We start from the raw sequence: 13,224 nt of genomic DNA, 5'->3' as shown, positions 1-13,224 counted from the left end.
CTGCAGCATATGGAACTTTAGACATATAGGCTATCTCCTCTTGTGTCTTTGGACACATATCCTTCGTTAGTTTAAAATGACCAGCCAAAGGTGTAGAAACTAGTTTTGCATTTTGCATTGCAAACCTTTCTAGTACCTTCTTGATGTAATCTTCTTGAGATAGCTTTATTGTCTTCTTCGTCCTGTCCCTTGATATTTTCATACCAAGTATCCTCTTTGCAGCACCTAAATCTTTCATTGAAAAAGATTTGGACAGCTCCTCTTTTAGGTCTTTGATGTCCTGCATGTTAGCACTTGCAATCAACATGTCATCAACATACAACATTAGGATGATGAATTTCCCATCTCCCAAATTCTTCATGTAGACGCAGTGATCCGAGTTGCATCTTGTGAATCCATGATCCAACATCCATCGATCAAACTTCAAGTACCATTGTCTTGATGCTTGCTTTAAACCATACAAGCTCTTCTTTAATCTGCAAACCATTTTCTCCTTACCTTTTACTTCATACCCCTTTGGTTGAAGCATGTAGATTTCCTCCTCTAAGTCACCGTGAGGGAATGCCGTATTTACATCCATTTGCTCGAGATTTAGATCATGAGCAGCCACAAGGCTTAAGACAAGCCTAATTGAGTTCATTTTTACAACAGGAGAAAATATTTCATTGAAGTCAATACCTTTCTTTGGAGAAAAACCTTTTACCACAAGCCTAGACTTGTACCTTTTCTTCCCACCTTCTTCTTCCTTCAGCTTGTACACCCATTTGTTTTGAAGTGCCCGCTTACCTTTAGGCAACTCAACCAACTCCCATGTTTGGTTGCGATGTAGTGAGTCCATCTCCACTTGCATGCTCTTCGTCCATTCTTCTTTGGATTCATGTTGCATAGCTTCTTCGTATGATTCAGGCTCTCCAGAATCTAAGATCAAGAGATGGTTGAAGGAAGGAACAAACCTTTCTGTAGGTCTACTTGCTCTTGTAGATCTTCGGGGAATAGGTTGAGGCTCCTCATTTGGTTGACGTTGTTGCACATTGTCACCATTTGTAGTCCTTGAGTCTTCACCGTCCTCAAGCTCCATGTACTCATCACCTGTTTCTTTTGTTTGTTTTCTTTCCAAGTAATCTTTGTACGTATTTTGTTCGTTAAAAATTACATCCCTACTCCTTAAGATTTTACCATCTTCAGGATTCCATAGGCGATACCCAAAGTCTCCTTCTCCATAGCCAATGAAGAAACACTTTTTGGACTTTGCATCTAGCTTTGATCTTAGGCTTCTATCTATGTGCATGAAAGCCTCACACCCAAACACTTTGAGAAATACATAATTCACCGATTTACCTGTCCATGCCTCTTCTGGAACTCCCCCATCCAATGCCGTTGAGGGTGACTGATTGATTAAGTACACAGACGTACTTACAGCTTCCACCCAAAGCTCAAGCGGTAGGCCTGCATGTATCCGCATGCTTCGTGCTCGTTCCATGATTGTCCTGTTCATCCTTTCCAAAATCCCATTTTGTTGAGGTGTCCTTGGGGTTTTCCTTTGCCTCCGAATGCCATTGCTAGCACAAAAGCTTTCAAAAGCTTGGCTGCAATATTTGACTCCATTGTCGAATCTAAGGCATTTAACCTTGGTACCTGTTTCATTCTCCACAAAGGCTTTCCACCTTTGAAATATGGAAATACATCGGATTTATTCTTCATGACATAAACCCATGTTTTTCTAGTCGCATCGTCTATGAATGTTACATAGTACAATGAGCCACCAAGTGATGGTGTACTTGCAGGACCCCAAACATCAGAATGAACCAACTCAAGTTTTTTATTTTTTCTTTCATTTCTTGATTTTTGAAATTTTACCCTCTTTTGTTTACCATAAACACAATCTTCACAGAACTCTAAGTCCACTTCTTTCAAACCTGGTAGAAGCTTCTTTGTTTGAAGGATTTGCATTCCTTTGGCACTCATATGCCCAAGTCGGTAGTGCCACACCGCACTGTCAACTTCTGTAGTTGCTGCACAAGCCGGTTTAAGATACGTGGAGGCCAAGGGATGTTGCTCTGATACGTGGAGGCCAAGGGATGTTGCTCTGATACGTGGATCCTGCGCCCAAGATACGTGGAGGCCAAGGGATGTTGCTCTGATATGCTGTACAGAACGAGTGGAGACCAAGTTCTTGGACACGCACTGCTCCCTGCCCAAGCTCAGGTGGGGGTTGAGCGTCTGCCAGCTTACCCAGTGTCAGACGGCAAGCCAATACGATGGATGCGTCTCTTGAAAATCCTTTTTCTTTTGGAGAATATATTGCAGCTAATGTGTAATGCATGCCCACCCATCGCCAAAAAAGTGACGAGCAGGCGCATAGGCAGTGTGTATTTAGCCCAAGTGTGTCTGTCTTCCGGTGAGTGCGTGCTAATGTACAAGTCTGATTTAGCAGGTCATGGAAAACATCATTCTGCAGCGCTTGCGCGTGCACACACACACAAAGAGAAGCCTTTATACACGCTTTCGGCATGGTATGAACAGCACCTCCCTCGAGAAACCTTTCAAAAGAATAGTCTTGAAGGGGTCTGCTAGACTAACAATGGCTACACCTCTTTTGTAGGTGGATTGCTTTTTTCTTGTAGTTTTGACCTTGAGATCTCAGCAATCAAGGTGCTTAGTAAGAGTATAGGAGATATTTTGTGAGAGAGATCAGTTGTATATCACAGTGATTCCCTCTTTTTATTCCTTTTCTGTTAGCCACTCCAAAACAAGCACACATACATAAACGAGTAATGATCCCACAAGAGAGGTTAAAATGATGGATAGATCATGTACAAAGGATACATAGATGTGCATCTGAAACAGAAAAAGATTGGCTTTGAAGTACCAGTATCAAGTAGCTACATTTGTGTTCTCGACTCCATGGAAAATATACAAAAATTTGCTGTTATAGATTGTTTCTTCAAGAAAAGGGATATGTATAAACTCAATGAGTGACCTTGCATGCCAGATCCGATGGTCATATGCAGATTGCCTGTAGCTCTAGGCCCCGGCCGGCCGCACACATCACATACTTCATCATCTGCATTATCTTCAGCACCACAGCTTCTTCTCTATGCCCCCTTGACATCTACCAATCATCCGTTCCAGCTCATCGTTGACTTCAGCTCCCACATAGTCTCCATCACCACACACAAGCCGAAGATCCCACAGGTCCTGCCTGGATGTCACAACTGCTTGCATACTCTCCGCACGATGAAAGCAATAACTACCCTATAGTTTTACCTTGCGCACAACACTGCCAGCTTCATCCAACTCAAGCCAAAATGGCTCATAAGGAACTATTCTCAATTTCTTCACAACAGTTGTTCACCATCATCACCTACTACCAGTGCTGACCTTCAACTTCACCAGACTAACACTCAGCTCCACTTCCCTAACAGGCATTCGAACCACATCGCAAGAACAAGTTCTAAAATGATCTGCAAAGAGCTAGGCATGGCGGTCATTCCGACCATATTCTTGGTAAATGGAGCATTAGGAGAAGACAAAACAAAGTTCCTACAGTTACCAACACAAATAAAAAGACTGAGGACATAATTTACAGAAAAACAACAAATGCATAACTTCACGAGGTCAGCAAGATCTAAACGAGCCATTAGAAGCATCACAGAAAAACTGAAGCAAAAACAACTACAAAAAAGAAAATTAATAAACAGAGCGATATAGTAGGTAGTAAGTAAATTAAGAATAAAAATTGAGAATGGATTGCACAATCAAAATCATCAGCAAGGGACTACTTACAAATTTTGCATTTTGGACAATGGACCGAGATGAGAAAGGTTGGACATCAGTGGAAGTAAACAATTGCATGCCTTTGATGACATCAAAAGCCCATTCAAGAGCTGAAAGAGAGGAGTTGTTCCTTCCTTGCCTGCATCCTTCAATCTTTGCTGCTCAACTGTTCTAAGTCTGCTTCTTCACTGTCAAGATACGAGAGATCTGAAGGCCACGGCTGAAAGCTTGGTTGAACAGAATGCGGGTTTGCATTGCTTGAAAACCAGGAAACCATGAAAGTATTGCCAGTGGAACAATCACCACGCCAGCGATTGCTAATTCATACAGCCGTGCGGCCCCTACAATCACGGGCCAAGCCATAGTGTTCACCAAAAAGGGCTTCAATACCAAGGATATAGAAATCATCCCCCACCCTGTGGGTATAAAAGCTAGCACACTCAAAAGGAGATCCACAATCTCGAACTCTGTCAACTCCAGCAGCATTACAATGACCGCTCCAATGAAAACTGCTACCAACAATTGAATGGCTCGGTAATAAAGATGATTCTTAGCAGCATACTTCTCTCCAGCAAGGGCCAATATCATGTACAGAACCATAGCACAAACTATGTATACCCAAGACACAAAATACACCAGAACACTCTTGTTATTGGCTGCAATGTGCAATCTGTACACCATGCCATAATGAATGAGAAAGAAGCGTATGTTAAGAACTATCTCAATCACTCTTCCCCAAAAATCTGTTGTCCTCAGGTGATCATGCTCCTCATTCCACCACACCTCCCAGCTTTGATCAGCTTTCATCAACACACCTCCTTTGTACCATAGCCAGCTTTGAAAGTCTTCTAGATCATAGACTGTCTGTAGCCAATCGAATCCGGTTGGGTTGAACAAAAAGGGCCCTATAATCCACGTCAGCGCCAAAAACCAGCTTGAGAATGTAAGAAGAATGTACACAGCAGTACTGCTGGCAGTGCCCCCATAAGCCTCATATATAATCAGCAGTATAATCAGCTCTACGCCTTTCACAAAATGGCTTCTAGCATAGAGCCTGTAATTTTCTGCAAACCTCTCATGCCTCACCACAAACCCACGACCAGTAGCTCGATACTTTGCCCCTCCATGCAGCAAAGTCCTCCCAAAGTAGTGGCATTTTGTACCCAATGAAAAAGTGAAGAAAACTGAGCACAACTCTAGCTGCATGGTGACAAAATCCCACACCGCTCTGCTGAAGCCAAGCTCAAGAGAATTTTCCACAATCATTGGCAATGCTGTGAATAGCCCCAGCTGAACGATAAACTGTTGATTAAGTGAGGCGGTAAGTGCCATGTTAATTGAACTATTTTTTATCACATTTTCTATTCCGCTAAGGGCAAGGTAGACACGGCCCCACAAAAAAGCATAAACTGTCAAGACAACAAGCATATTGTTAATGTAGAACCCTACTGTGGTGTGGTAGAATGACAGCATGCGAAAGAAATCAAGACGATGACCAAGCCGATAGACATCCCTGCTCAAAATCTGTTCACCATTTCCACTAGAGACCTTAGCTTCAAAAAGGGCTATCTGATTTAAACCCACATCCCTGCCTTTTCCCACTTGGATGTACTCATGATGCGTGACATTGCCCCCTCTAAGAGTACAATTGAAGCCTGCAAAGATGTCCTCACTGATATTGATAACTCGTGAGGCCTTGCTAATACCCCCTCTAGTCAAGAACCACAGCCTGTCAAACACATCTGGATGCCCATAATGCATTCTGACTTTGAGAGGATTTGCAAGCACGCGCTGACCCAGAGTGACAAAACTCGTCTCTTGAGCAGACATAAACCATGCAAGCGAAGAGACAGAGCCCGTGAAAACATGCTCTCTGACCCCCAGTATCTGTGGCCGCCTTATCCCATAGTGCTTGTTGAATTCTTCCAGTAAATTCCTCATTTTCAGAGCCTCCTCAAAGTAATTGTCCTGATTCATATCGATGGTTTGGACGGCATCTCCTCGAGTGAAAATGATGGCATGGTTTTGATTTTCAGGCTTTCCCTCTCCAAGCTTGAGAGGACCTGGAAGTTGAATTCTGTAGATCTCCACCTCTTTTTCCAAATATGTGTCATACTTGACCAACACAGAGTAATATTGTACGTCCTGACCCGTCAAAACTTCATCAACATATGCTACCCTCATGGCAGGATAAGTTTTCATAAGAAACAGAATGTCATCTGCCCTCACATCCCTCTTGGCTTTATGAGCTCCATATATCTGACATGCAACAACATATGTGAACTTCAGCCCAGCCACCGCTTTCCTAATCTTTACTTTTTTGGCTAATCTGGCCCTAGGCATTGCCCCCTTTGCAGAGGCACCAGTCGCGCTACGCTTACTTGAGGACTTATGGCTGCCACTTAAGCTCTCTAATCGTGCATTGGCTTGCCCATCTTTGAAATCAGCTTCTGATTCAGCATCATGTAGTGCAAGTATGTCCAGAGCACGCTGGTAATACATCATTCCTCTGACAGTCCTGGATAATGTTTGACCCCTATGGGAAGCCCACATCCTTAGCTGCCTCGCCATGTCTTTGCCATCCCAAAGATCATCCTCAGGCTGGGTACTTTCTTTCAAGCCCATCCTCTCCAGGAAGTTCCTCCACTCATCTGGATAAATGCTCTGTAGGTAGTAAAGAATTGTTACCCCATCTTCATTTGGGATTCTCAACTGATCTTTGGTGTACACGACATCCTCACTGTAGTATGGAGTAAGCACACTAAAAGCAAGCATTCGCTCTACTGAAGGGGCATGGGGCATATTCATGAAAAGGGAGTTGCTGAAAAATGCTATTCGTCTCTTCGCATCCAGATTTTTAGGAACATCATTCAAAGCTTCCCGAGTGCTCAATGTAGTGTGCAGCCTTCTCAACTTATGAAAAAACACCTCATCAGTGGGATCAGGCAAATCAACTGCCTCAACAAACAAAAGTTTATTGTGCTCGGTCACCAATCCAGCCACTCTTAGGGACTCATAGTGGCGATTATGTGATGGAAAATCTCTTATCACCACATCATACAAATTTTGAAGAGCATCCACCACTTTCTGCATATCCTTCAAGCCTGGCTTGTTCAACAGAACTTCGACAACACCCACAGCACGTGAATGAACCTCGACAAGTTCATTCACCTTGTAAGTTTCACAGAAATGTTTCAACTCAATGTCTGTTTCAATCTCCTTAAACAGGTGTTGAACAATGGTGTACTCCTTACTATCTTCTTTGAGAATCAACAACAAGAAGTTTTTGAAACTATCATAGGACTCCAGAACAGCACACTTCCTGTATTCATTCTTTGAAATCTTCTCCCACAACTTCTGATCATCCGAGCCCTGCCAATCCCGGGCAAACCCCAAGGCAACAAGGACCTCATTGGACAGAAGCACAGAGGGCCATTGCATGACACTCACATTCCAAGAGACAGGGGGTATGGGTATCTCTAGTAGCTCTACCTCATGGTCACTTACCAGATCTTCTTGTCTAAAATGGTATATGATCTCATTCCAGAGTCGAGCAAACTTCCAAGACTCTAAAGAGCTTCTCTCATACTTTGTGTACCCTTTCGCAAGCCCATAACGAAGCTTCACCCTCTTTACCATGTCTCTGTACAAAGCAACAAGGCGATGATGTGGTAAGGCCTCACTCACAAGCCGTCCAGCTTCTGGCATTAGATTGAAAGCAACTGCACTTGCAAAGAATGGAAACCTCAACTTGAGCTGTTCAATATTCCGAATTTCCCCAATGTGTGCAAAGAGCCCAACAGCTGCCCCTACCAAGGAAGAGGCAATGGAGTACCAAATTTGCAAATCCATTGCATATATCGAGACAACTGGTGCCCAAAGCACAACCACAACAAATCTGTTGTGATTCCTGAAAAATTCATGCCACTCAAATTCTTCTACATGGAGATTCAAGAGCTGTCGAGTAGGTTCTACCAAGGGCCTAACTTGCAGAAAGTAACTGAAGGAGAATTTTGCAAAGAGGACAACCAGCCAGAAGATCGTATACTTCAAATTGTCGATAACACCTTCACGCAAGCCGCGAGCGACAAATAGCCTTATCTGGAACCACCATGTAAGAGCATGAAAGACCCCAAATTCTGATTTCTCTATGAAATTCCTTATCCAAGGCAGGGCAAATAGAGTGATTGCAAGAACCTCAGGTAATATGAACAATGAAGCTGCTTCAAGAAACTGAATCATTCGCAAATTTGCTTCTGCAGACCAAGACCGATCCTTCTCCCTTTGCATCCAAATACGAGCAAGCAATACAGAAAATGCAGTGGTCCACCCAGACGCTACCACTATCTTTAGAAGCATCCGGATACCAATAAGTTTTGTTTCTGAGGAGATTAAACTGTATTGCATCCCTGCATCCAGCACCGCCTGCATTAATCGTAAACTGGACCATGTGATAAATACAGTCAGCAGAGCTGCTAAGACATCTTTGTCATATAAAACATGCCATGGCAATCCATCTCCATTAAAAGCAAGAATCATCATGGCCTGTAGCATGAGAATAAGGCCAATCCACAGGTGATCAAAGCTTCGAAATATATTCCAGAATGAACGCTGCTCAACAAAGCCCGTCTTCCCCACCTTCTTCTGCTGGCCTGGAAGTAGAGGAACCCTCCTGCTGCTCTTCTTCGGAGCCACCATGTAGCTAGAAAACTGCTTTAATGGCCACGACAGCTGCTTGAAACATCTCTTCGACCAGAAATACTCATTCATATCATCATAATTTCGCCAAGCGGAATGAGGGGATTTTCCATCATTAGAAGCTTCAGCCTCTGCTTTTAAAACTCTGTAAATGGGCTCAACAACCTTATTAAGGAATCCATTTGGGCCATAGGAAGACGGAAGAAATGGATCTCCTGTTTCCGCATCCATAGGAGACTCAATAATGTGGTTCAGCTCTCTAGCCATGTTGTGAAAAAGAAAGCAGAGGCATTCGGGCATGAATCGGAGATTGGCAGCTTCGCCCCATATAAGAAGGTATAAACAAGAGTAGAGAAGCTCTCTGCGATCATCTATGGTATGAGCCGTCTTGGGAAGCCAGAGGTTGGGTTTCTTGTGGAAGAAAGAGCACCACATTGTGTAATTCTTGAGCAATTTCTTCCTTAGCAACTGAACTGCACTGCAGTCCAGCCGATCCATGGGCTCTGGAGGAGGTTGCGTGCGCATTTGATAGTTAGCAAGCAAAAGTACCACATGCTCACGTTGATTTCTGACATTGTCAGCCTGAAAGCCAAAAAAAGCACCCAGCCAATCAAGCATGTCAGTGCCTTCTTCTACTATTAAGATCTCTGCTGGTGGGCTCCCCTTCAGTTCCTTGACTCTCTTTAAAGCTTGTGTGGCTGCCCTTACTGCTGGAAATCGCAGAGCATCATCATCTGCTATCATATCCTCATTAAGCTGTAAGATATTGTAGGTGTATACATCTTCAAAGTCCCCTTTGCTTGCCATAGCCAAAGTTCGAGGGATTGTGTCCCTGTAGCAAATTGAGATTTAGTAAGGAAATAATGAGAAATCTACATACACTTCCATGCATGCACACATTGCACAGTAAAAAGCTCCCATACACTCACAAAAACACAAGCACATACAATGGTTAGGTGAACACATGTATATGTGCATAAAATTGCATTTTTGTGCTCCTTTGAGGTGCTTGTACATCACAGTGCTGCCCTTCCTCATTGTTTACAATACATTCCGTTCTTCTGAGTCCCACCTCAAAAGCCATACCTAGGTGGTAGGCAACTGTCCCTAGAAAATGGGGAGCCACTTTGCCCCAGCTCAGAGTGAATCACTCAATGGGCACACCAGAGCCTCATTTTTCCAGCCACTTTGAACTATCTCTGGCCATTGGATGCTTAAGTAAAGTCTATTGTTACGTACAGGGGTTATCTCCTACTCGTTATCTTCAATTTAAGTGCTTCCGTTCTGTGGATTACGCATGTGATTGAGCTGACTACAGAACTAAGCATGCCTTCGAGAAGCATGAACATAACAACAGAATTTCGGGTCTATTAGCATTTAGAGTGACGGCATGCATATCTACTGCTCTCCTGAAAATTAGCTGTTCTTGGCACAGTATGAGGGAATTAATTGCTGAGAATTGAACCCTGAATAAACACTTTCAATGCAGTCCTTTCATCATATAGGTCAAGCATAGTCGCTTGCGATCACAAAAACCACAAGCACTCTGTACATGGATCCTCGACTATTACATAGTATATGAGACACTATTGCGTATAAGCAACAGACAGCCTTTAGGTTTGCACATCCTATCTACAAATTCATGTTTGGGACTTGCAAGTCATTGAGCTCCTACTTGCACTTAGTAAAAGATGAGCAAAACCGAAGTGGACATGGCACAGTGCAGAGCCGAACGTAATTAGGAAATACCATCGGCAGGCACGTACTCACTCATTAATGCAGACACATGTAGAAGGAAGTTTCAAGAAAATTAAGTGCATCAGAAACTTATCAGAAAACGCATCAACATATTATGAGGTCAGGAGGGTGGAAAACAGACATAAAAATGTGCAGGTACTCTTGAGCGCCAAAGAAACATCACATGTACAGAAGAGGGTAAGTGAGGATGGGAACACTAGTGGACTACTTCTATTGGGATGAAAAAGCTCGCTCTCTCTCTCTCTCTCTCTCTCTCTCTCTCTCTCTCTCTCTCTCCACATAAAATAAGGCATACCTTATTACTTCAAGTAAACGGTGATGGCGTCGAGGGCCAGAGGGGAGAAGCTGATGGAATCAAGTCATTGAGTGCATGCAAGAGAAAAAGATGAAGCGAATAGAATAGTGGGCATGGTGGGGAAAAGCCCTACTGCGAACTTGGAGAGAAGGGAGTTTGGCCATGGAGAGCGCAAAATCCCCTGTTTCACAATGGTAAGATTTCGGGAAATGGAGACCTCAGACTCTTAGTGTCCCCTGCTTTGCAATTATGAGCTTTCGGGCGATGGAAGCCTTCGGACTCTTTGGGTTCCCTGCTTCACAATATCTGTGAGTTTTTGGGTGATTGAGCGTTCTCAGACTCTCAGGCTCCCCTGCTTTGCAATTGCAAGCTTTTGGGCGATCATCGATGAAGTTCGCTGCTTCACATTTCTGAGCTTTTGTGTGATGAGCGGTCTTGGGCAACTCTCAGAAACCCGTACTACTTCGCATTTCTGAGCTTTTGAGCGATGGCGGACGAAGGCTTTCAGAGTCCCCTGTTTCTCAAGCTGAGTCAAGGGGCGATGGCGGGCTGAAGGCTGAAGCATGAAGAGACGGCTGCTGACGTTTTCGGCTGTTCGAGCTGAGCACGGCAGAAAGCGTCTCCGACATCGCTGACTCCACCAGACTGGCACCAGTCTCATTTTTCCATCATTTTTAAAATGAAGAATAAATTATCTATTATATAATTTAACACCCTACAAATACGTTCGGTAGTTCCATTCCTATTATTTCTTTTAAAAATTCATTTTTAATTACCGATAACTAATAGTAAAAATGTGACTTACTACTCTATTTTCCAACTTTCCATAAAGTGCTGTTTTACTGGGCAGTGGGCTTTCTACATTGTTGTAGATAAAGGCTTATGATTCACATGTCAATTATTTGGCATTTGGCAAAGCCACCTTTAGATATTGATGGTGGTTGAAACACTTTGGATTCTTTAGGTTTCGTTCACGACATGGACTCTGGAGTCCTATATGGAGTCTCGACTCTCGAATTCTCCTCTGTTTGTCAGCATCATTCATATCTCTCTGGAGGCTTGAGCCATAAAAATTCTCCACAGTAAAACATCTTGTAGAGCACATTCGTGCACATAGGCGAGGGTAAGAGCCCCGTCTCACCCAGCATCTGCAGCGGTTACAGCAGCTCAGATTCTCAAAAAATAGCCGTCACACCAATCCTCTTGCAGGACTTACAGGACATGAAGAAAATGCTGCAAGTGCTGCTAATATTCTGAAAATAGCTAAAACTTGCAGCGCAGCCAGCACATACTAAAAGGTAGGAGACCTTTGAGCCAGAAATGGAGAAAATTATGGCTTCTCACCAAGATTATCGAGTAGCAGACTGGCATTTGTAGAGCGTAGACTGATTGTCCTGTAAGTCCTGCAAACCCTTGGCGGAACGAGGCTCTAAGTTGCGGTCAACAATTTTGTACGTTGTGAGCTGGAAAAGCTACGACAACCTGCGAGACTTTTCCTCCAAAACGTTGTTGATGAGAACTAAGCTTGCCGTTTTTGGTAGAGTTAGCTTTAGAAAGGCTAAGTTTCCACAAAAGGACAAAGCAGCCTAACATGAGCAAAACTCTAGCTTAGAGGGCGTGCAAAACGTACCTTAGGATCCATTTGCACGCTACAACTTCGCAAGCCATTTTAGATGTCAGTCACACCATGTCACTAGTCAACGGTTTAGGTGTTGATACACTATGTATCACTTCAGTTTTAGTGTCGCTTACTACTGATCGTCAATGTCTATGACATACATTAGGCTAACATTAGGTTTGTGTTTAAACCATTTAAGTGGTTTGACCCTCGATAGAACTATTGATGTCAATGTTTATGACACACATTAGCATTAGGTTTGTATTTAAACCATTCAAGTGGTTTGACCCTTGGTTTGGTACCTCATTCTATAAAATTGACTCTAAGATTAATTAAGCCATGAACATAGGATATCATTGAAGTCCTATCACATAGAGGAACAATTTTGGATACCATTATCTCATAAAAGTAAAATTTAAAAATTTGTGTTTTTTCTAAATAGTACAAAGCCTCAAAGTTGGCTTTAAATATGACACCATGCATGTTTTTGAAGCCTAAAACAAGTTAACGGTCTTTTTCCTAAAAATAGTATATGAATAGATTCTCATTGTATACATACACAAGTATTATTGAAAAAAGTTTCAATCTACTTTACAGATTCTGAAGGGGTCTACATGGGTTATCAAAACTTTTAAGCGATTTTTGTTCGATTGTACCTAAAAGGTGAATGAAAATTGGTATTTTTATATGAGATAACTTATTTCGATTTTTTACTAACTCCCTACATGGTTTGAGAACAAATCCTCAAAAGGTTTTGATGAGTGTGTGTTTTGATGAGGTTTTCTATGGTTCATGAGAACAAGAATTTACACAAAAGTTACTACAAAGTGGCTTCTTTTCACACAACCCTAGTGTTAAGGCCCATGTAAACAAATAGACATGAGGACCTTGCCAAGCTAAACTCGGCACCACTTTTCCCGCCAATTTTGGAAACAAGTATGAAAATCCCTTACTTCTCTAGGCTTGGCCTTCTTGAAAGAGGTATACTCCCCCTCATGATTTCTCTTTAAGTTTTCCTAACTTGAAATCCCAAGGTGATTTAAATGCAAAGTTTCTATTTAGCTTTTAATTCATTAGG

At 42.7% G+C, this 13,224-nt stretch overlaps 1 protein-coding gene and 1 non-coding gene across 3 annotated transcripts; both read right to left on the bottom strand.

Annotated features, from left to right (window-relative positions):
* Positions 1–2,787: 2,787 nt before the first annotated feature.
* LOC147463302 (callose synthase 11-like) lies at positions 2,788–11,193 on the bottom strand. 2 transcript variants are annotated; one of them, XM_086487956.1, is made up of 4 exons: positions 10,869–11,193; positions 10,529–10,578; positions 3,787–9,307; positions 2,788–3,543 (listed from the first exon to the last, which is right to left on the bottom strand). In XM_086487956.1, the coding sequence occupies exons 1-3, from the start codon at positions 11,187–11,189 to the stop codon at positions 3,949–3,951; spliced, it is 5,730 nt and encodes a 1,909-aa protein (XP_086344082.1). In that variant the 5' UTR covers positions 11,190–11,193; the 3' UTR covers positions 2,788–3,543; positions 3,787–3,948. The 2 variants fall into 2 exon arrangements, with proteins under 2 accessions (XP_086344082.1, XP_086344075.1); XM_086487949.1 differs by lacking the exon at positions 10,869–11,193 and having other exon boundaries at positions 2,788–3,464; positions 10,529–10,866.
* On the bottom strand, positions 6,213–6,293 carry LOC147463303 (small nucleolar RNA J33). Its single transcript, XR_015186174.1, has one exon. It is a non-coding gene; the product is annotated as a small nucleolar RNA J33 (small nucleolar RNA).
* Positions 11,194–13,224: the final 2,031 nt, after the last annotated feature.

This window comes from Adiantum capillus-veneris, chromosome 2, assembly GCF_014529385.1.
Source record: "Adiantum capillus-veneris isolate H3 chromosome 2, ASM1452938v2, whole genome shotgun sequence".
NCBI classification, from domain to species: domain Eukaryota; kingdom Viridiplantae; phylum Streptophyta; class Polypodiopsida; order Polypodiales; family Pteridaceae; genus Adiantum; species Adiantum capillus-veneris.
Note: the sequence above shows the minus strand (reverse complement) of the source record. Positions and strands in the feature narration are given on the sequence as shown.

Bases quoted from the DNA above. Each gene is read 5' to 3' on its own strand.
- LOC147463302 (XM_086487956.1), bottom strand. From the start codon at position 11,189: ATGAGACTGGTGCCAGTCTGGTGGAGTCAGCGATGTCGGAGACGCTTT. The intron at 10,579-10,868 runs GTCTGAGAACGC...TGATTCCATCAG, and splicing joins CAAAGCAGGGGAGCCTGAGA to CTTCTCCCCTCTGGCCCTCG. The intron at 9,308-10,528 runs GTATGCCTTATT...AATTTGCTACAG, and splicing joins CGTTTACTTGAAGTAATAAG to GGACACAATCCCTCGAACTT.